Source organism: Martes martes (genome assembly GCF_963455335.1).
Source record: "Martes martes genome assembly, chromosome: 11".
Lineage (NCBI taxonomy): Eukaryota > Metazoa > Chordata > Mammalia > Carnivora > Mustelidae > Martes > Martes martes.
Genome location: NC_137899.1, coordinates 94,100,122 through 94,122,733, shown reverse-complemented (window position 1 = coordinate 94,122,733; position 22,612 = coordinate 94,100,122). Strand labels below are relative to the sequence as shown.

The 22,612-nt window shown below is 46.2% G+C and overlaps 1 protein-coding gene across 1 annotated transcript in view; it reads right to left on the bottom strand.

The window, feature by feature from the left end:
• The window catches only part of TBXAS1 (thromboxane A synthase 1), a 161,545-nt gene that overhangs the window by 60,073 nt on the left and 78,860 nt on the right, over positions 1–22,612 (bottom strand). Inside the window, exons 5-6 of the mRNA XM_080818371.1 lie at positions 17,167–17,263; positions 4,598–4,714 (exon numbers count right to left, since the gene is read on the bottom strand). Of these exons, the coding sequence (XP_080674497.1) occupies positions 4,598–4,714; positions 17,167–17,263 (214 nt within the window). The remainder of the gene's footprint in view (positions 1–4,597; positions 4,715–17,166; positions 17,264–22,612) is intronic.

The following is a 22,612-nucleotide window of genomic DNA, read 5'->3' as shown; positions in this document are numbered from 1 at the left end:
AGACTGTCCTGTGTGAAGCTTCCAGCTCTTCCGTATCTGCTCAGGGGGTCACCATCAGCTGAGTGACGTGGGTGAATGAGGAAATACCCATCCCTTCTACGGTGCTTTGAGGACTGAGAAGGCACCAGCCACCATATTGGGCAGATCCTACCCCTGACCCCCCCCCCCACTAGAGGCACTTAAAAATGGTGTCCCCCATGGACTTTACCACCAAAGTCACAGTGCCCTGTGGCCTCATTTCTCCCACTAGCTGGCTTTGACGTTAATGACCTGTGTTTTCACCTACTAAGAACCTATTTGAGCCAGAACAAACAAGGTTAAACAGATTGTTTCACTGCAAACTCTCCCAACCTATTAATATGCTAAGGTACATAGCATAGCTCAGGTCCTGATCTCGGGGTCCTGGAATTGAGTCCCGTGTCAGGTTCCCCATTCAACAGGGTCTGCTTGTCCCTCTCTCTCTGCCCCTCCTCCTGCTCGTGCTTTCTCTCTCTCTCTCTCTCAAATAAACATATTAAATTAAATAAAAAAGATGGTTAGCAATATTTGATGGAATTGAATGACTATGGTCCTTTCAATCCTCAACGATTTTAAATCCTTTTCCTTGGTAGTAATTCATAGTTTTAAAGTTCATTATCATAGTTTTGCTGTATTCCTCTTGAATATATTATTTTATCCTTGGTTACACTGTAAGTTAGCTGCCACTTTTGTGTTGACTTACGTAGTCTTAGAAGAGTCTTAGAAGCTTATTCTGACTTAATACTTTTAAAATCAGAAGAGCTTAGAGGAATTTACAGATGTGTAGATTGCACGGTATGCTCCCTCTTTCAGATGAATGATAAAATTTAAAAATAAAATTAGTGCTAACCTGGGTCCCCCAGGAATCCCCATTATTTATATTTTACCCTCAGAGAAAAATTAATTTAGCTCCAGTTTCGTTTCCTAAATTTAAATCTGTTTGCTTTCTGACCCATAATAAAGTTTTACACACCCCAGAGTTACTCATTAGTAGTCTTTGGTAGAGAATCTAACATAAGACTCTAAAAATCTCAATAAATCTACTGGTTCCCCTTTTAAAAAAATTAATCTTTTAGGGGGCGGGGTGAACACTCTGGAAGGTCAACTGGGCAAAATAAACAAAAATCCATTGTTTTCCCAGCAGTGCTCAGCAATCTTGTAATATAAACCTCAGTAGCTTGGCTGTCACGAGACTACGACTTTGGGGGCCTCTTTTTCTGGAATCAGGAGTGCAGCAACCAAATTTTCACCAGGGCTGTATCTTTCTACATCATCCCTAAACTGAAGCCAAAAGATCAGTTTTATTTTAAATAAAAATACGGCTTTGTGATTTAATGCTGATTTTAAAGTAAATTTCGAGCATTGCTGACCAAGGCTGCCCAACATGCAGATAAAGTTGGTGCCATCTTGACAGTTTGGATATTAATGACACTTCCAGACACAGGAGAGGGCACAGACTGCCAAGGTGCTAACGGAAACAAGCTGCTGAATATTCCAAGGGAAAACAAACGTTTATTTCAAGAATAAAATCAGCAAGGAAAGGAGAGATTGACATTTCAAAGCTATTTCGGGGAGAACGGACTCAGGTGTCCATAATTGAGTGTAGAGCAGGCTCGGGTCTGTTGTCCGAGCTTCTCCTGTGGTCTCTGCCTCCTCCTGTCCGGGTCCCTGTGTGCCCCACTCTCCTCTCTATGTCCCTGGGACCTGCTTTTTCTGTTTCTGCATGTATATACTTATGACTCTCCAAAGAGAAGGCCAACAATGTGCCTCATGCCCTTATTTAGCTTTTCCTTGGTAAAATCATTCCCTTTTATTTTTCTTTTATCTTAGTCTTAACGTATATCCTTCAGTAGAGAGCTTCTTGGCTCTTTGATTCCCCATCCATCCATCCATCCAGTCATCACTGAGTGCACATTACGTGCCTATCGCCATGCATTTAACGATAGAGAAAAGAGGAGTAGGGTAGGTGGGCTGTTAGCTCGCAGTCATGCTACAGAGAAGAATAGAGTGGGGGAGGGGGACAGGGTTCTGGGGTTTGATGGTCAGGCAAAGGTCCAAGAGGAAGACTCACACTAGTGCTTTCCACTCTGACTCTTACCAGAATTATAGCAGGAAACTTGTAAAACATCTAGGTTTTTCACCTGTAGAAGTTCTCATTCTGTAGGTCCTAGAATTACGTATTTTAACAAGGATTCTAGGTGATTCTGGTGTAGCCCTGGGTTGCACAGGGTTTGAGAACCAGTGACCTAGAGAGCAAAGGCCAGTGGGAGGTTAAAGACTAAGGAAGCATCCAGAAACCTGGAGGGTCACTTGGGCTGGGGGAGGAAGTAGTCAGAGGCACTAAGACTGGCTCACCCCGCCCTCCCTACCTCCTCCCCTCCAACCATCTTCCTCAGTATAGCAACTACCCCCTTGTCACAGCCTTCACCCTGTCTACACTTTGGTGCAGAGTGACGCTCTGTGCTCAGAGTCCCAAACTTTGCCCTTCAGATTCCCAGGAAGCTGCCTGTGGAATGAGGAAAACTCTTTGCTCTCCCAAGAATGTTTAGCTTCCAAGACCACTGTCTCAAAAGGGCTCAAGAAAGTCCGATAACGCGTGTGGGTCAAAGCTGAGCATGGACCTCCTTGTTCTGGAAGGCATCCCCTGCTTCCTTCTGAAGCAACACACACCACCGATTCCGAGCAGGAAGGAAGATCCCAGGGGACATGATCTGTAGAGCATGACATGCACAGACATTGCTTTAATGTTTGAAAATATTATTCTTGTCACACGGTTCTTTGGGCTGCCATGCCTTTCTACCCAAGCAACGTTTAACACCTTTGGCTGCTCCTTCCTCCTTGATACACCTTTCCCTTCCATTCTCCTGGACTTCTATTGTAGCCTGGTCTTCCTGAGTTCTTACTTGTAGGTCTCTCCTCCGTCCCTCACTTGAATATGGCTCTCGCCACCTTTCGCTGGGCGTGATCTCGCCATGTCTGTGTTTTTGGCCACCGTCTTTCCACCCTCCTCTCTCGAGCTCCTGATCCGCAGTCAGCTACTTCCTGACACATCTATTGGGATGCTGCCAAAGAACCTCAAACTTACCCAGTCTAAATGTTCCAGAGGTGGGGAAAAAGGTGACCGTCGCTGCCACAGGAATGGTATCCTTGCTAATGGAAACCCCAAGAACTCAAATTCAACTATATTGAGTGGAAAGATGTTTCAATAGGGTTAAGTTTACGGTAGTCCATGTTAAGTAAGGAAGTAGAACTAAAGCAAAACCCAGGGAATCTGGTCTATGAAATTTCTCGGAGCTGGGTTAGGATGTCGGCCGTGCCACTTACGAGCTGTGTGACATGGAGCGCGTTACTTAGTCCCTCTGTGCCTCAGTTTCCTTATCTGTGCCATGAGGGTGATCCTGATGCTATGGACCTCACAAGGATGTAGTAGAGATGGTGGTGGGACAGAGGGGAAGCCCTCAGCATGGTGCCTGGCACAGATAAGAGCTTGTTTCCGCTGGTCCTATAAACTGAGCTCACCCGCCGCCACCAATACCGAAACCTCACTGACCATGGGCGGGATCACTGGTTTTTTTTTTTGTTTGTTTTGTTTTTTCGTTTTTTTTTGGGTGGGGGGAGCGGAATCCCTGGTTTCTGAGCGCATTTTATTGGACGGGATTAATTATGAAGCACGGGACCTCTCCTCTTCCGGGGGGCTTCCCCGGATTTGTAGGTCTTAAACAGGACCGGATGGGTGAGCATCTTGAGTTTTAAGAGTAGCCTTCACTTACTGAGCTGGAGACAGACCATGGCTCTGAGCCCAGGCTCTCTGGAACAGCTAGACGGGGTGGACAGCTCTGGAAGGACGCTTGCTCTGGAGTTGCCCAGGTCCTTGGGACTCTGAGTCAGTCCCTGAGCACTTCACATCAGAAGGGTTCACAGGCTCGATCCCCCAAATTCTTGCAGAATTTAGGCCAAACACCAAAGCTGGACTAACAGGTGTGAAGATCAGGTGTGACAGAACTTGTCGGAGAGGCAGGACCGAGGGCCGGAAGGAAAGGGTGGGGCCCCTCCCCGGCGGCCCGCGGCCATCTCTTCCCCACTGCGGACTGGAGCCGCAGCTCACCTTCGTTTCCAGCTGCTCTGTTTGCTCCCCGTGTAAAACGTGCTTCACCTGGATGTTTAGCAGAGATGCAGGATCTCAGCCCACCCCGACCCCCAGACCTGCTGAATCAGAATCTGCATTTCGACAAGATTCCCAGGCGATGCATCAGACCTAGAAGGATGAGAGGCATGTCTCCCATTTTCTCCTGGGCAGCCCCAAAGTGCCTGGGGCCGTCTCGGGACCTCGCAGGAGTGCCAGACACGCTTGGAGATTCACGGTTGCTTCGTGGCAACTGGAGATGTGGGGCCTGGGGAAGTGGACCCCACTCCAGCACTCTCCCCTGGGCTTTTTTGTGTCCTAGGGAGGTCTGATGGCCCCTATGGGTGGGGCATTTTAATGTGCTGCGTGGCCAAGGGGCGCCCCGGGCACCCGCTCTCCATCGCAATTTGGAGAGAAGAAACCGTAAGGGGCGAGTCTGCATTCCCTGCAGCTTACCTCGTCCAGCTTTTCAGGACTGAAGGCCGAAGTCAGGACACTTCTGACCTCTTCCCATCTTCTGTCGCGTAAAAACAGGACGCTGTCCATCACTGGTTTGGACTCCAAACCGGACACCTGAGAGAGACAAGCGGAAGATTAGGACACGAGGGAGCCAAAGCCACGTTGGTGACAATACAGGTCAATGAGAAAGACTCTGGTTCAAGTCCACCGGTGACCCACAAACTAGGAGATGTCTCTCGCAAGGACTCGGGGGAAGCATGTGAAGACTCAAGGATAATGGTCAAAGATTCATGGTGAGGGCCTGGGGGCAGCCGCCGGGTAGGCTCTGCTGACCCACGTCCACCCTCTTACAATGTGGTCCTCACCACAGAGTAACTCAGTGGCTTCTGTGGACAAGGAGCGAGGTCTATGAAGTTTCCTGGGTTTCAGCGAGGGTTCCCTGAGGCCCAAACAGCGGGCTTCATGGAGATGGGCTTGTCTTTCCTGGGATTGAGTTTCATGTCTAAACATGGTGGCAAGGGGCTTTGTGTGGCGGGATTGGTTAGGCCGGGCCAGGAGATGACAGACTCGTGTCTCTGGGTCTTTGGGGACATGCCGTGTGGAGGGGGAGAGAATGTGGGGAGTGTGGGGGGGAGGGTCAGGGAAGAACAAGAGAATCTTTGAGAAGCATGTCCCAACAGAGCTGCTTCTAAGAGAACTCCTGTCCCTGTGTTTCTGGGTTCTTCTGGTCATTCATTTTTCTCATTCAGCCAACATTTGTTGTGTCTCGTGTGCAAAGAGTTGGCTACACAGTATCTAATAGGGAAGGCATTGCCTGGCCTTCAAGGAGCTGACAGTCTCTTGGGGATGCAGACGGAGACCTCTACACTAACCAATATGTGTGTTAGAAATAGAGCCGGTGAGAGAATGATGGGCCCAGCTTGCCAGGAAGGCTGCTCTGAGGAGATAGATTCGAGCTGAGTCTGAAAGCGCCCAAACACGAGGATGCCTCACCCGTCTCCCCATCCTGTTCCATCTTGAAACCAGCTACTCCAACCGGGTCATCAAAATTGGGGTCCCCCAAGCTGGTCGGAGCACCCCCAGACCCAGGGCAGTGGGGTACAGGAAGGCAGGGGGACTGGAAGACCCAGCACTCTAGGTACCTCTTGTGATGGACACGTTCACTGTGTCTTTTCACTGTTGTATAGTTGAAATATGAAGCCAGCTGTCATAATTCAAAAGCCTGGTAAAAACTCGTGTTTAGAGGAAAATTATAATTTTCAGATAAAATATGAACATTCAAAATAAGCTATAAAATGTAACTTCAAAGTATCTAGGGGAGATTTAATTATATGGTAGAATGAAGCTGCAGAGGTATTTTTCTGCAAAGAAATCCCTCTCCCTACTTAGAAGGAAATTCTTTAGGAGTGCCGTGGTCACTGTACAGAATCGTACTTTTATGGGATTTTGGGGAACATGACCCATTTGTTTGGGTTCCAGAGTCAAAGGAGGAAATGGCACATTGTGTGAATTTGCATATTGGCAAGCACCCAGTCCTGGGCAATGCTACGTGTAATAAAGCATTTCGCTCCAAGGAGAGCTGGGTGGTGTTTTATAGGGTTCTGACAGAACAGAATATATTAGAGATAAGAGTCATGGTTGATTGGATCTTGCATCTGTCCTTCAGAACTAAGGGTTGGATCCATGAGATTTTTTTAGTCTTGCACCCAGAGGACAAATCTAATCTTCCACATAATATGTCAGCGCTGTCCTCAGCTATCTCCCTCACCAGCCTGCTACGCCAACGCTCTCCTCTCAGCCTACAGCCGAATTCTCCGTTTCGTGATGGGAAATTTCGGGGCATTGGTTAGAGTCATGATTTCGTGTCAAGAGGTGACTCTCTAAGAGGGAGAGCAGCCGATGGGTCCCTTCAGAGGAGCAGTGTGGGGTGGTGAGGGGAGAGTTGGACAGATTTTGGAAGGTGAAGCTGGAAAGAGGAGACTTGGGAGATCAGAGAGTGGTACTTAGGATGCACTGAAAAAATGCTTATTGAACTGTGGAAGAGTCTGTGGAAGAGGAAATTTCGGTTGTTTCAGTGACCCTGAGGGGTGGAAATGGCTTCTACCATGGAAGCTATGGGGAAAATTCCAGCTCATCCAAAGGAGAACTTCTGAACAGTTGAAAGTCAGAATTGTCCCAAGATAAAATACCCTGTTGTGAGTGATGAGCCCCCATCCCTGGTGACTATAATCCATTTGGGGGAAATTCTACACCAGAGGCTTGAGCGTCCGGGGAGGATTGGTCTAAATGACCCTTAAGGATTCTTCTAATCCTGAGGCTCCATCTCCAGGGGACCGCTGCAGGCGTGTTTGTCTTCACACAAGTATATATACTTTTTGACTGCGGCAAAATACACGCAATGTAAAACTGACCATCATACCGGTCTCTAAGCGTACAACTCCGGACGTGAAGTGTATTCACACTGTCAACCATCTCCACCATCTGTCCACAGAACGCTTTTCTTCTTGCACAACTGAAATTCTGTGCCTGTGGAGCATTGACTCCCCTTACCCTCACCCAGCCCTGTTTCCCCATAATAACGGACTCCCTTTACTGAGTGATGCCTTGAGAGCTCCGCCCAGGGGGCTCTCCCCTGACAGGATGAGGTACGGGACTGAGAGGATTGAGACAGGAAGGGACCACGAGCCTCAGGAAGGAAGAGCCAGAGAAACAGGGCTTTCTAGACTCCCGTCTTGTCCGCTCAGCCCTGTCTCCTGAGTCTCAGCGCAGGTCCCTCCATTCGGCCCTCAGCCAGGGGGGTTTCCAGACTCCAGGCTGCAACCAGCCATGAAATCAAGGTAGTGGATGGCAAACAGCATTTTAGGAAAGTCGAGGGAAACAAGGAATAGAACAGAGTAGAAGATACTCTGAGGAGCGTTTCACAAAGTAAGAATAAGTATTTGGTTTTCAAGGTAGGGATATGTGTGTGTGTGTGTGTGTGTGTGTGTGAGAGAGAGAGAGAGAGAGAGAGAGTGTGAGAGTGTATGTGAGTGTGATAGAGTGTGTGTGTGTACTCTGTGTCATGATGTGAAATGTGTTTTCACACAGTCAAAAGAATTTCAAAAAGCCTACACTAACCTAGACCCCTAAGCTGGGAGTCCTCCCCACTCCCTCAACTAAAATCCGGCCAGTTACAGTTACCACGCTGCAGCCCTTTACTGAGCACCTACTATGTGCTGGGTGGGATGCTAGCACTGAAACTATCAAGACAAAGAATAGAATCCTTGCCCTCGAAGGAGCTCACAGTTGACTTGGAGGCTGGGACGGGGGTGGTTTACAACCAGTGTTTGTTGATCTCACAGCTAACGAAGTGCTTTTCACATCCTTTCATTCATCTTGGGATGACTCTCCAGAAATGAGGAAAATACCACCTTGGCAAGCAGCAGTGGTTCAGTAGGGGCCTCGTGGCTCCCCTGAGTTTCCCGTGGACAGCTGAATGTGTTTGTCTTTTCAACTGAGATCTCTTAAAATCGAGTCCAGCTTCTTCTTAGACCAGCTAAGCCTAAGCTTTAATGTTGAAGAATCACAGCATCCCAAGGCACAAGTTATTAAAGAAAACCAACACCTCATCATTCTGTGTTCCCGTGAAGAGAGCATCACGCGCTGGGGGTTGAGTGTGGCCCAGACCTGTAGTTCTCAACTGGTCTGAGGGAGCCACACAAGAACCGCCAACTCTTTCTGGAAAATGCTGCCAAATGCATGCAGTGTCTCTTTGCGATGTCGTGATGAAGAATGTGTAGGAGGCCTCATGGAATATGAAGCCGGAGCCACACACACGCACACACACACACACACACACACACAGGTTTCTCACGTCCTGGCACCTGCAAGGACGTTGACTTCATGTGTGTACGATCTCTGTGGCGCCTTGGCCAGGCAGTCAACCATTCTCCAACAGCCATGCAGAGCTGCAGGCAAACAGAGGGGGGGGGGCGCTTCTGAAGACTCTGGAATACAGTTGTAGATCACTGGTCACGAGGCCAGTGTTGCCAACCTGTTCAGTGTAAAGGATGTCAGATAACTACAAAAATAGGAACACCAAAGCGAGCCGTGATCACAAGATGCTGGACCCGCCATTGCAAACTTTTGAATTCTCACACAATCTTGTGCAGATAAGGAAGCTCTATGGTACCACTGGTCTCTCTCTTGCCTGCGTCTGTGAAACCTCTTGTGTGGTCCCATATTATATGAATCAACAAAAGTTCTAGAATTTTCTCACCTGGATAAGCCCAAATTCTATTCCTGAAAACATTGCTTTCAACCTATGATGATTGCTCTCTGCCTATACAAAGATTTCAACCAAACAGGGCTTACATTTGGTGCTTTGATGTAGCAAAAGTGTTCTGTCAACTGGAGAGTTTTCGTTCATTGACTCTTGGCCAGTAGAAAATGATCCTAAGGGACATTCTCTGTTCCTTTGCTCTGCCTTAGACTGGGACGGGTCTAGGGACGGGCTTAGGGGATGTAACCCAGATAGGGCTCCTTCTGCCAACTGGACATCAGCTGGTGGAAGGAAGGGGACCTCTTCTAATTTGGATAGAGTCCTAATGTGGACTCTGGTGGCCTGGCCTGATACAGGGTTCCTAGAATTTTATCCACCAGAGAGGAGGAAACCACAGGCTTGGAACTGTGCTTCTGTGAGCCCCATGCCCCACAGCGTGGGCTCTTCCTGACTGGAAAGAGGGTCCAGGGGGCTTGTGGTCTTCTGAGGAATGCCTTCAAAAACTCTCAGCAGTTTCTTGCCAGAGCAGTGTTAAGGAGAGACAGGTACCCCGGATATAGCACCTGTCATGCTTGGCTGGGAGAAGAAATTCTCCTGATGGGCCCGAAGAGGGACCCTTGCAGCCCAAGCTCAAAATGGCTCTCTGGGATGCTGGCGGGAGACTATGGTTTACCCATTGGCACTGACTATCCCCTGCACTGGGAGCCAAACACACCTGGTAGTTAGCTTGTCTGTGGCTCATACTTGACGCAAGAGGAAAGAGGCCCAGAGAAATTGGAAGGACTGGTCCATGTCACTTAGCTAATAAAAGGCGGCAAATCCAGAATCTTATTTCATTTCTTTACATTTAAGCCACGTGCCTTTCGCTACACGACTGGGGCATGACTTGTAAGAAGGTGGGGGAGAATGGGAAGAAACAGGGCGAGATCAAAAGAGATTGGGGTAGGGGCGCCTGGGTGGCTCAGTGGGTTAAAGCCGCTGCCTTTGGCTCAGGTCATGATCCCAGGGTCCTGGGATCGAGCCCCGCATCATGCTCTCTGCTCAGCGGGGAGCCTGCTTCCTCCTCTCTCTCTCTGTCTGCCTCTCTGCCTACTTCTGATCTCTGTCTGTCAAATAAATAAATAAAATCTTAAAAAAAAAAGAGAGATTGGGGCAAAGAAGGAGCATGAGGGTCAGGACTCGGGCACAGGTACTTGACTTCATGAGATGTTCAGGAATACAACCCCTGAGACACCAAAATTGCTTCTGTGGCTTATTTACTATTCTCTTCCCTAAATTCTGGATATTTTTTTTTAAAGATTTTATTTATTTATTTGACAGGTTACAAGTAGGCAAGAGAGGCAGGCAGGGAGAGAGAGGAGGAAGCAGGCTCTCCGCGGAGCAGAGAGCCCGACGTGGGACTCGATCCCAGGACCCTGGGATCATGACCTGAGCCGAAAGCAGAGGCTTTAACCCACTGAGCCACCCAGGCACCCCCCTAAATTCTGGATATTAATCTCCTGGTTTACACACTCATTTCTGCTTCCGCTCTACAACAGTTAAGGAGAGGAGGTATAAATACAAGAACAAGATTTTACTTCTCTTTTTTGAAAAATGTAAAGATGGCTTCCCGTTGAAGCAAGGGTCTAGTAAGACATGAAATATGAAATCATTTTCAGGAAGATTTTGGAGTTTTAGAAAGTTCTTTAAGGCACTGAGAGAAGAGAATTTGAGCATTCAAATCAATACCACTTAGCACTAGTTCTGTCTTCCTCAGGCTTCGTGATATACTCAGGGCTTTGAAAAATGTTAAAGTTCACACTTAACCAAGTTGGAAACGTGAAGCTAAGTGCGTTTTTACAGATCAAATGCAATTCCCTGGGCCTGGCTTTTTTAGGACCAGCCACGTCCAGACCTGAAAAAAGCAGGTGAAAGGGGAGGCCTACAGGGAGTGGGCATCTCATCGTGGGTGTCACCTGGGGACCTCCCACAGGCAGCCCATCCCAGGATGAGGTGCTCCTAGCTCAGGCTGGAAGGTTTCCGGCACATAGCACGGTGTGTCCTAAAAGGCAAGGCATCCTGGCTCAACACAGGGCTCGGGCAAATAAGGTTGCACACATCTGTTTCTGGTTTTGGCAATCTGGGTTTTAAGTACGAACTTCTGCCTTACTCGGAGCCGTGGACCTATCATGTGCATTGACCCCTTCTTAAGAAAGACAAAGCTACCAAGTGAAATAGGTCAGTCAAAGAAAGACAGATACCATCTGATTTTAGTCATATGTGCAATTTAAGAAACAAGTGATCACAGGCGAGAAAAAGAGGCAAACCAAGAAACAGATTCTTAACTATAGAGAACAGTCTGATGGCCGTCAGAGGGAGGCGGGTGGGGGGATGGGGGAAATAGGTGATGGGGACTAAGGAGCGCATTTGTTGTGTTGTGGGGCACCTGGGTGGCTCAGTCGGTTGGGCGTCTGATTCTTGATTTGGTCTCAGGTCACGGTCTTGGGGCATGGGATTGAGCTCCACGTTGGGCTCTGCACTCAGAGGGCCATCTACTTCTCTCCCTCTCCCTCTGTCCATCCTCTCCCTCCCCAACCCCACATACTCTCTCTAAAATCAATCAATCAGGGGCGCCTGGGTGGCTCAGTGGGTTAAAGCCTCTGCCTTCGGCTCAGGTCATGATCTCAGGGTCCTGGGATCAAGCCCCATATCGGGCTCTCTGCTCGGCAGGGAGCCTCCTTCCCCTTCTCTCTGCCTGCCTCTCTGGCTCCTTGTGATCTCTGTCAAATAAATAAATAAAATCTTTAAAATCAATCAAACTATCAAAAAAAAAAACCCAAACAATAACAGGAGTGCACTGGCGATGAGCACTGGGTGTTGTTTGAAAGTGCTGGATCACAAAATTGGACACCTGAAGCTAATATTACACTGTGCGTTAGCTAACAGGAATTTGAATAAAAACTTAAACCCATGAAGCTGAAAACAGCGCTCAAGGTTTGACATTCTCACAGCGTAAGTCTTACTGCTTGCATTTGAAAGCCTGAACGTTTTCATTTACTCAACATTCTATTTAAGGGAAAGGGGATCAGAAATTCTAGAGGAGCAAGTCTCCAAAAGCTGTCAGCGGGGAGGTACCAGCTGCAGGTGTCAGGGGCCAAACCCGCAGAGCCTGTCCCAACTCCCTCCCACCCCACCTCTGCGGGCATAGCAGGCGGGTCCCCAGGCCCCAGCCCAGGTGGCCCGTTCCACCTGGAGCCCTGGCCAGAGCTTTCCGTGCTGATGAGCTCTGCAATGAGCCCACAGGTCCTTTTCTTCTCTGGAACGGGGTGCTGCTGCAGATGCTGGGGGTCATAAGGTTTTTAATGACTCATTTGCCTCCGAACTTCCGTAATCTTTGCCAGCAGCCAAAGCTTGTGGTTTCGCAGGGAAACCAATGACTCCCATATGCATGTGGGGAGAGGCAGTGGCTGGGGCAACCCAGGCACTTCGGTCTTCATGGTTCTGGGTAAAACCACTCACCAAATCCATTACGTGGCTATAGGTGCAACTCTTGGGAGTGAGTGGTGTGGCTGGACCTGTGCCTGGACGGGAGACACTCCTGCCCCCGCGTTGCCTGTGGGGCTGGAGCGCACATCCCACACACCTGTAACTACCACACCTCCCACCCATGCTCCATGCTGTCGTTTTGGACTAGAACACAGAGTTCCTGGCAGCAGTTTGGTGACTGACCACACTGTCTCCATGCCCCCATCCAACAGCACCGATCTAACACAGACCACAGACCACCCTACCTCTTATCAACCTTCCTGCAACTTCCCTGACTCCAGGCCCTGAGGGGAGGCCAGGAATAAGAAGTCCCACTGCTGATGATGACTATTTCTGTGGGGTCATGTGGGCCCAGCTCCAGTCCCCACAGATGTTTAAAGAGAGAGAGACAGACAGAGAGAGACAGAGAGAGAGAGAGCGAGCGCTGCCCCATGGCTTCATTGAGTAGCCAGTAGCAAAGGGGAGCTAATTAAAAATACCTAAATTAGGGGTGCCTGGGTGGTTCAGTGGGTTAAGCCTCTGTCTTTGGCTCAGGCCATAATCCCAGGGTCCTGGGATCGAGCCCCACATCGGGCTCTCTGCTCAGAAGGGAGCCTGCTTTCCCCTTTCTCTCTGCCTGCCTCTCTGCCTACTTGTGATCTCTCTCTGTCAAATAAATCAATAAAATCTTAAAAAAAAATACCTAAATTAAAAACTCCAGATCCTGAGGTGCTGGGACAACTGAGGTCCTAGAAATGCTGAGAAGATTGATCTGGGTTTAACGGTGAAGTGTGGCTGCAGCCCCAGAAAGGTGCTTCGGGAGGGGCTGAGGGCAGTGGTAGCGGCCCACGGAGTCCATCCGGAGAAGGGGCAAGACACAGCCGGGACCCCACACAGAAGTGAGGGCCTCAAGGAACACGAGTGGAAAAGCGAGATACCAGAACCGCCACCCTGGGTCTGACCACGGTCTCTTCAGCCCAGGCCTCTCAAGGTGGAAAAAATGTTTCACTCAACAAGTTTGAATTCAAATCTTTGCTCCATACGGATGTGTGTCAGCGAGTACCCTGTGGTGTCACTCCACCTCCGGCCGCTCTGCTCCGTCAGTCCCTCACGGGATGCTCACAGCTCCCAGCAAATTCTAGAGCCCAACCCAGCTTCCCACATCACAGCCGTTCCGCACCAGGCTGCTTGGGGACACGTGTAAGTCAAGCCCGAATTTGTGAGCAGAGATGGGCTCTCACAGTCGAAAAATGAAACCGTGCGTTATGTAAGTTCCTTCTCACTTAATGTATCAAACTAATATGCTGAGGTATTTTCTGTATCACAAGGGACCATTTGGTGGAAGCTTGCATGGAGTAAGCGTTTAATGTTTACCGAATGAATGTATAATAAAGCTGAATTGCTGAACACTTAAGTAAACATGGCTTATTAGAGGGAAGGCAGCATGGTGTCGGTATGAAGAGAGCACGCCTCACTAATCTCCTTGAGTTCTTTGAGCAGATAAATAAGCATATGGATAAGAGGGAACCACAGAACCCGGTTTAATGTGCCTTTCAAAAACCTGTGAGAAAATCCCACTCTAAAGATGGTTTTTAAAAAATTGAGTCACTAAGGATTGTTTTGTTGTGAGTATGGAATTGGCTGAAAGACCATAAACAAAGCTAAAGATAAGTGAATACAGTCCCAGATGGAAAACCATAAACATTGGGGTTTCCCAGAGATCTCGTCTTTGATGGGTCTTTTTACGTGTTTATGAATGATCTAGAAGAGCAAGTGTGTATCGAATCTCTGGGTTCAGGTAGCAGAGGATGGTTCTTCTGAGGGGGATGTTAAGTTGATGGAGATTTAGTTTGGTTTGAACAAGAATGGATCAGGTACTGAATAGTCATCATGGGTTTGGATCACGAGGTATTCAAAAGATGTAGACCCTGAAGGGACCAATCATCACATCAGCACACCTTCATTTAACTGTAGATGGCAGAAGGCACCATGAAGTCAGTGATGATGTGGTGTGCAAGACAAATGCCTTCCCTGAAGGTTCAGACAAGGGGAGAGGTAAATGTGGATTGAAGTAGGGAGGGCTTCTTGGAGGAGGCAGCATTTGAGGAGAGCCATGAAGAGGGTTGAGTGGCTGTAGAAGAAGTGGAGGGTCTTCCTGTCAACAGTGGCTAATGCAGGCAGGGTGCTTTTTTTTTGCCTTCATGGAAGGTGGGGCTTGTCTGCGTGATCTCATTTAGCCTCACTGCAGCCCAGTGAGGTCGATCGGATGCTCCTTTTCCAAAGGAGGAATGAGAAGCTTGAAGAAGGTAAATGATCTACTCCGGCTCACATGCCTGGTAAACGGACCCACTGTTGTGATGCCTCCAGTTCTAGTGAGTGTGGCAGCATGAGCAAAGGCACAGGGGCAGGGCTCTCGAGAGCAGGTTATAGAGAGAACAGAGGGGTCGGTCCCACTGCAGCAAGAACAGCCCGTCTTGGGGAGGTCGGAGCATGTGCTGTGGATCTAAATGACAAAGACCCTTCAGTCTCGTCTGGGGAGCTTGGACTTCATCCCGAGGGCACTGTGTGGAGTGGAAGAAGGAGAACAGAACCATATTCTGGGAATCATCGTCTGGGAAGTAGCAACAAGTTCATCTGGAAGATGGAAAAAGTCGAGACAGACAGCTGGTTTGGAGGAGAACCTGGCTGAAGCTGAGGCAACTTGACTTTGTGCCCCTGCTTGAACTTGCCTGTTGAATGTATGCCGGACCCCAGCACGTCTCATAGAGCATAGCCCTCTCCCGGGTCAGCACTTGGGGTCTCGTGCCCTGGTGACATCCCAGGTGTCACACGGCTGCCATGTCCCATGTCACTGCCCGGGATGGGGGGTGGCTTAGGAAGCTCGAGGGGTGCCTTCCCTGCCTGCTGGGATGCAGCTTGCGGGTCCAGGCCCTGTGAGGTGCTGGGTCTCCCGCTTCTTTAATCGGCATTGCTTACTGAGTCTGCCAGAGCTGTGTGCTACATCAGACTCCGTCCCTAAGCTCCCGGCAGGACACGAGAACTTCAGGGGCCCCTGAAGAGCAGAGTAGCTACATCACGTTTGGGGAGGAGTATGTACAAATTAAACTTCCGCAATTCCTTCAGCCACCCTGAGGTGGCAGTGTTAGCAGGCCAGGCTGTCACCTCCTTCTAATGGCCCTGTGGTGTCTGACACTCTGGGGCCAGAAGATGAGCTCATTTGGGGTGAGCGACCAACTACTCAGTGACATCAGAACTGTCACCCGAGGCAGCTGTTAATAGTGGGGACAATAAGGACTTGAGTCAGGAGGTGGCACGTGAATCCCTGCTCTTCCTCCTGTTAGTCACATGACCAGGGGGGTCGCTTAACCCCCCTGAGTCTTAGTTTCCCTGTCTGGAAAGTGGAGATGGTAATTGTACCAATCTTCTAAGTTCTCAGGAAATTTAATGAGGAAAAAAGCCAGTCGGGTGGCTCAACCAGCACAGAACCCAGGGGAGCTATGCTGATGTCTTTAAGATCCAGCCCCAGAGATCTACCTAATAAACCTTCCCCGGCCCCATCCCGGATGGCACAGCGATTTCCACTACAGCACACTGCAGACCCAGACCATATCGTTCTGGTCTCTTGGCCCGTCTGCTGCTGTCACTAGACTGTGAGCTCTTTCAGGGCAAGCCCACATATTCTATCTCTTTAAAATCAGCTCCTAAGGGGCACCTGGGTGGCTCAGTGGGTTAAAGCCTCTGCCTTCGGCTCAGGTCATGATCTCAGGTCCTGGGATGGAGCCCCGCATGGGGCTCTTTGGTCAGCAGGGAGCCTGCTTCCCCCTTTCTCTCTACCTGCCTCTCTGCCTGCTTGTGATCTCTCTCTCTCTCTGTCAAATAAATAAATAAATAAAATCTTTAAAATAAAATAAAATCAGGTCCTAGACAGTGCCTGGCATATGGTGGGTGTGTGAAAGTTTGCCACATAACCAAGAAAAGTGAACGTATTACCTCCTCTTCCTGTAAGAGTGGAAGTTGAGTTTGATTTGCCTCCCTCCCCCCAAAAGATTTTGTGAATTCTCATGAGCAAGTGCTTATTAATTCACTTTAGAACCTTTCCAAGAATCCACATAAAGGTTATTGGTCTTCTCTGTAGAATTCTGATCCTCCCCATCTTTGAAAACTAGGGGCAGCCCTGGCGTCCGCCTCTGTCAGCCACCTCGTTCATTCTTTGGGAGTTCTCGCCAAAGACAGAAAGTAGGATATGTACTTTTTGAAAAAGATGGAATGTGCACGTTCTTTAGTGGATTGGATTGAACTGCCATTGGGGAGCCCTCTTACAGGCTTCTCCTGCTACAAGGGGACACATTTTCCTTGTAACGCTGCTTGTCCTCCCTTTCCGGCATTAAGACTTTTATACGCTCTGGGAAAGATGTAAGCACAAGAGGCTTGAATTTTGCTTTCCCTCTGATATTTATTAACCTTCCTCTGTTTTCCTCAGTCACTTGACCTGTGCCCTCTGGATTCCTCTAGCTTTGAGCACAAGCTTTAAAAAAAACCCTTCCGGTTTTAGCATTTTTATTAGCCAGAACTTGTCGTGAGCTTTAGCTTTCTTGAAACGTTTCTTAAATGCAAATGCCATTCTTTTCTACTAGTCCTGCAGTCTCTTTTGAAAACCTGAATTCATTGCAGAGCTGTTTTGAGTCAAACTGATCTAAACCTGATAAGAGACCCAATCACATCCCTATTAGATGTGATGTGCAGTCCTTGAATCTTTGAAATTATTCCCCATTCATCCATACGCAGAGAGAAAACTACATACCATTCTGTTGGTAAAGTTATGAAAGTTCTCAACCAACACCTGCTCAATCATGTCTGGCTCAGAGATAACAATGAACATCCGGCGACCAAGATAGTACCTGGGGGAATAAAAAGATGACTTTAAAATGTGTTGTATTTATCTACCCATTTCTTCTTTCCAAAAAGAATTCACCATGCTTAGAATGAAGGATAAAAGACAAATAGGAAGTAAAGATGTGGGGAAGGTGTAGAAATGTGTGTGCTAATCATGAGGAATAGTATAGCTGTGATGATCTATTATCAGGTTTCATTCCACAGACATTTCTGGAATTCCACCTTGCACCAGGTCTTGGAAACTCTGAGATAAATAAGACAGAGTCCCTGCCCCCAAGGAGCTCATAGCCCGATAGAAAAGATAGATCTGTAAATGTAAACACAATATTAAGGAACTCGTAAGGTCCAGGAGTAAGTAAAAATGGCAGCGGTCAGCATTGTCCATATTGTCCCTAAATGGGGAGACAGTCATTCTAGCAAAAGAAGGCCAAAACTTTTATATATTGATCCTTTGGAAAAAGTCTAAAGTGAATTAATAAATGCTGCGAAAATTCAGGAAAAATCAAACCTCCTGGTGAAGGGCTGAACATCTGGTTGCCACCCCCGTGCATGAAAAAGTTCAACGGATGCTCCTGACATTAATGAAGAAATGGAGGAAAGGAGCAGCCAGTCAACTGGTGGTAGTGAACTCTGAGTGGGGGCAGCACTTGAGTACATGTCTGGTTATATTTATCAAAGTCCTGGGGGCACAAAAGCAAGTAAGACCCAGTCACAGTTTTCAAGGGCCATGCAGTCTGTTGGGAGTGCAAGTTAGCTAATCAGCACACAGCATGACATCTGGCAAGCAGGGGTAACATTGGAGGCACACCCAACTTCCCAGAGGTGGTGCTTCTCAAACTGAGTTCCAAAAGATAAACAGGAGTTAGTTCAGGAAAGTGGGTGGCAAAGGGAGTGAAGCTATCCTAGGCAGAAGAATCTGTTTGTGCAACTCTCCAGGGACAAGTGTGCTTGGGGGAACTAGGAGTGCTTGGCTACCATCCACATGAAGCAAACCCAAATGGTGATGATGAATGGACCCACTGCATAATCTCATGTCTTTAGTCTATGAAATTATACTTTTAGGATGTAATGTGATCACTGTCATATCCAGCTCAGAGCAGTAAGGAATAGAGTTTAAAGGGTAAAGCCACAAGATATGAAAACAGCAAAGTTTACTCTGAATTTTTAGTTACTAAGAACTTTTCAAAAGCTAAAAATGACCTTACATTTTTTTAACTCTTTTCTTTTCTCACTGACTAGGGAAAAAATGAAAAAAAAATGTAGCTGGCACTTATTAGGCATTCAGAAAATATTTACCTGAGTGATAATATTTTCCAAGATTGTAGGGGAAATCTTTGGGAAACAGGAATTCAACAGGTATGGTAGAAGGAAAGAAATGATATTAAGTAGTTTTTATTGTTTTTAATCAAGAAGACTACAATATGGCTATAAACCAATACTTTCATAAAATTTAAGGGGAGTGTCATGGAACTCTTGAGAATCCAGTGAAAGCTGCAGACATTCTCCTAAGAAACGTGGACATTCACAGCATTTTGTATACAATTTGAGGGGCTCTTGGACCCCTGAAACCCACTGTAGAGCAAAGCTTCTTAAATATAAAATGTGCTTAAAAGCCACCTGCTGAAAACTTCTCCCATTTGGCAAAAAACATAAACTTAGAGATTCAAGAAGCTGAATGACTCCCCTATAGGAGGAACCCAAAGAAATCCACACCAAGACATATCATAATTAAACTCCTGAAAGCCAGGAACAGGAAAAAACCTTGAAAGCAGCCAGGAGAAGGGATGGATTATTTATAGGGAACACTGATTCAAAGGACAGCAGATTTCTCATCAGAAACCATGGAGGCCAGAAGAAAGTGGCATATTTCTCAAATGCTGAAAGAAAAAGACGACTGTCAATCACAAGTCCCATACTGGGAAAAAATATATTTCAGGAGAAGAAGAAATAACAGTTTTGTCAGATGACAGAATACTAACAGAATTTGTCACTAGCAGATCTACCCTTAAAGAATGGCTAAAGACATCAAAAGAAGTGAAATCTTGCTATTTGCAACAACGTGGATGGAATGAAAGGGTATTATGCTGAGTGTAATAAGTCAATCAGAGAAAGACAATTATCATATGATCTCTCTGATATGAGGAATTTGAGAGGCAGGGCAGGGAGTTTGAGGGGTAGGGAAGGAAAAATTGAAACAAGATGGGGTCGGGAGGGCGACAAACCATAAGTGACTCTTAATCTCACAAAACAAACTGAGGGTTGCTGGGGGGAGGAAGGGTAGAGATAGGGTGGTTGTGTTATGGACATTGGGGAGGGTGTGTGATAGGTGAGTGCTGTGAAATGTGTAAACCTGACGATTCACAGACCTGTACCCCCGGGGCAGATAATACATTATGTTAATAAAAATAATAATTAAAAAAAAGAATGGCTAAAGGAAATTCTTCAAACAGAAGGGAAATAATAACAGAAGAAAGCTTGGAACTTCAGAAAGGAAAGAAAAATGCAGAATGCCTAAAAAGTAATAGACTAGATGTCTCATGAGTTTCTCAAATCATATTGATTATTGAAGCAAAAATGATAACACCATCTGATGTGGGGTTCAGTATACTTAGAGATAATGCTTAAGGTAATTTTAGTAAGCAGGGTAAAGGGACCAAAATGGAAATAAAGTGTCTTCACATCACTCAAAGTGGTAAAGCATCTATACCAGTAGACTGAAAATTTATGTATGTATATTATTCAACCACTAAGAACACTATACAAAGTGATATACAAAAAAATGTTCAATGTCATAAAGGAATTGTAAAAAATGTTCAAGTCATCCACAAGAAGGAAAGACAAGTGAAACAAGAAATAGAAAAAAAATACATTACTCAATTGTAAATATTATAATTAGATAACAAATTGGAATTTGTGTTTGTAGCTAACACAGTGTTGAGACAGAAATTTACAGCATTAAGTACTATCTTAGAAAAAAAGAAAAACCTTAAATGATTAAGTTCCTACATCAAGCATCTAGAAAAAGAAGAGCAAAAAACCTGAATCAAATAGAAGGAAGGAAATAATTTTTAAAAAAGCAGAAATGAATAAAATTGAAAACAGAAAAACAAAAAAATTAATGAAACAAAAAATTGGCTCTTGGAAAAAAATAAAATTGGTAAATATCTAGCAAGATTGACAAAGATAAAAAGAGTCGAGACAAAAATAACCAATATCAGGAATGAAATGGGATATCACTATATAGATGCTACAGCCATTAAAATAATAAGGGACTGGGGCACCTGGGTGGCTCAGTGGGTTAAAGCCTCTGCCTTCGGCTCAGGTCATGATCCCAGGGTCCTGGGATCCGAGCCCTGCATCGGGCTCTCTGCTCTGTGGAGAGCCTGCTTTCTCCTCTCTCTCTGCCTGCCTCTCTGCCTTCTTGTCATCTCTGTCTATCAAATAAATAAATAAAATCTTTAAAAAAAAATAAGGGACTACTGTAACAACTTTAATAAATTTGACAACTTAGAAGAAATGAACCAATTCCTTGAGAACCACAAACTACTAAAACTCACCCAAGATGAAATAAACAATGCAAATAATCCCATAACCGTAAAAGAAATTGAATCCACAATTTTAAATTTCTTGAAAAAGACCTCCCAACTCAGTTGGTTTTAGTGGAGCATTCTACCAAACATTTAAAGAATAATTAATAATTTTACACACTCTCTTCCGGAAAATAAAAGAGGAACAATTCCCAACTCAATTTATGAAACCAGTATCACCCTGATACCAACGCCCCCCCCAAAAAAAAACCATTACAAAAAAAGAATACTAGATCAGTATTTCTCATGAACTTGGATTCAAAAATCTTCAACAAAATATCAATGAATCAAAGCCTGCAATCTATAGAAAGAATTATACACCACAACCAAGTGATATTTATTCTAGGTATACATGACTGGTTCAATATTTTTTAAAAAAGAGTTTACTTATTTATTTATTTAGAGTGAACAAGCATGAGTTGGGGGCGGGCAGAGGGAGAGGAAGAGAGCCTCAAGCAGACTCCCCACTGAGCCTGACTACCAGGCTCCATCTCATGACCCTGAGATTAGGACCAGAGCCAAAATCAAGATTTGCATGCTTAACCAACTGAGCCACCCAGGTGCCCCAAGCTGGTTCAATATTTTTTTAGAAACCAATATGAACCACATATAAATTGAATAAAAAAGAATTATGTGATCATTCAGCTGATGCAGAAAAGAGCATTTGACAAAATCCAGCATTCATTCACAATAAAAATTCTTATGAAGAGGGGAAATTCCTCAACTTTAAAATAGAAAGTATCTACAAGAAATCTATAGAAAGGGGCGCCTGTGTGGCTCAGTGGGTTAAAGCCTCTGCCTTCGGCTCAGGTCATGGTCTCAGGGTCCTGGGATCGAGCCCTGCATCGGGCTCTCCGCTCAGCAGGGAGCCTGCTTCCCCCCCTCCTCTCTCTCTGCCTGCCTCTCTGCCTACTTGTGATCTCTGTCTGTCAAATAAATTAATTAAATCTTTAAAAAAAAAAGAGAGAGAAATCTACAGAAAAACAGCTAACATCACACTCGATGATGAAAGAGTGCTTTTTCCTAACACTGGGAGCAAGGTGAGGACATCCACCCTCTCTACTGTTATTCAACGTAGTACTAGAACTTTTAGCAAGCGCAATAAGGCAAGAAAAATAAATGAAAAGCATACAGATTGGAAAGGAGTAAACAAAATTGTCCCGACTCTCAGATGACATCATTGTCCACATAGAAAATCCTAAGAAATAAAAAAAAATACTGAATAATAAGTGAATTCAGCAAGGTTGCTGTATTCAAGATGAACACATACACACATAAAATCCATAATACTTCTGTATGCTAACAATGAACATGTTGAATTCAAAGTTAAAATACAGTGTCACTTATAATATAGAGGAGATAAAGGAGACCTAAATAAATAGATACAGCATGTTCATGGGTTAGAAGACTTCCCGCTGTAAAGATGTTAGTTCTTTCAAAATGGATCCATGGGTTCAGTGCAATTCCTGTCAAAAGCACAATGAACATTTTCTGTAGGCATAGACAGTCTTATTCTAAGATTTATATGGAGGGACGCCTGGGTGGCTCTGTGGGTTAAAGCCTCTGCCTTCGGCTCAGGTCATGATCTCAGGGTCCTGGGATCGAGCCCTGCATCGGGCTCGCTGCTCAGCGGGGAGCCTGCTTCCCCCTCTCTCTCTGCCTGCCTCTCTGCCTACTTGTGATCTCTCTCTCTCTCTGTCAAATAAATAAATAAAATCTTTAAAAATAAAATAAAATAAAATTTGTATGGAAAGGCAAAGGACTTAG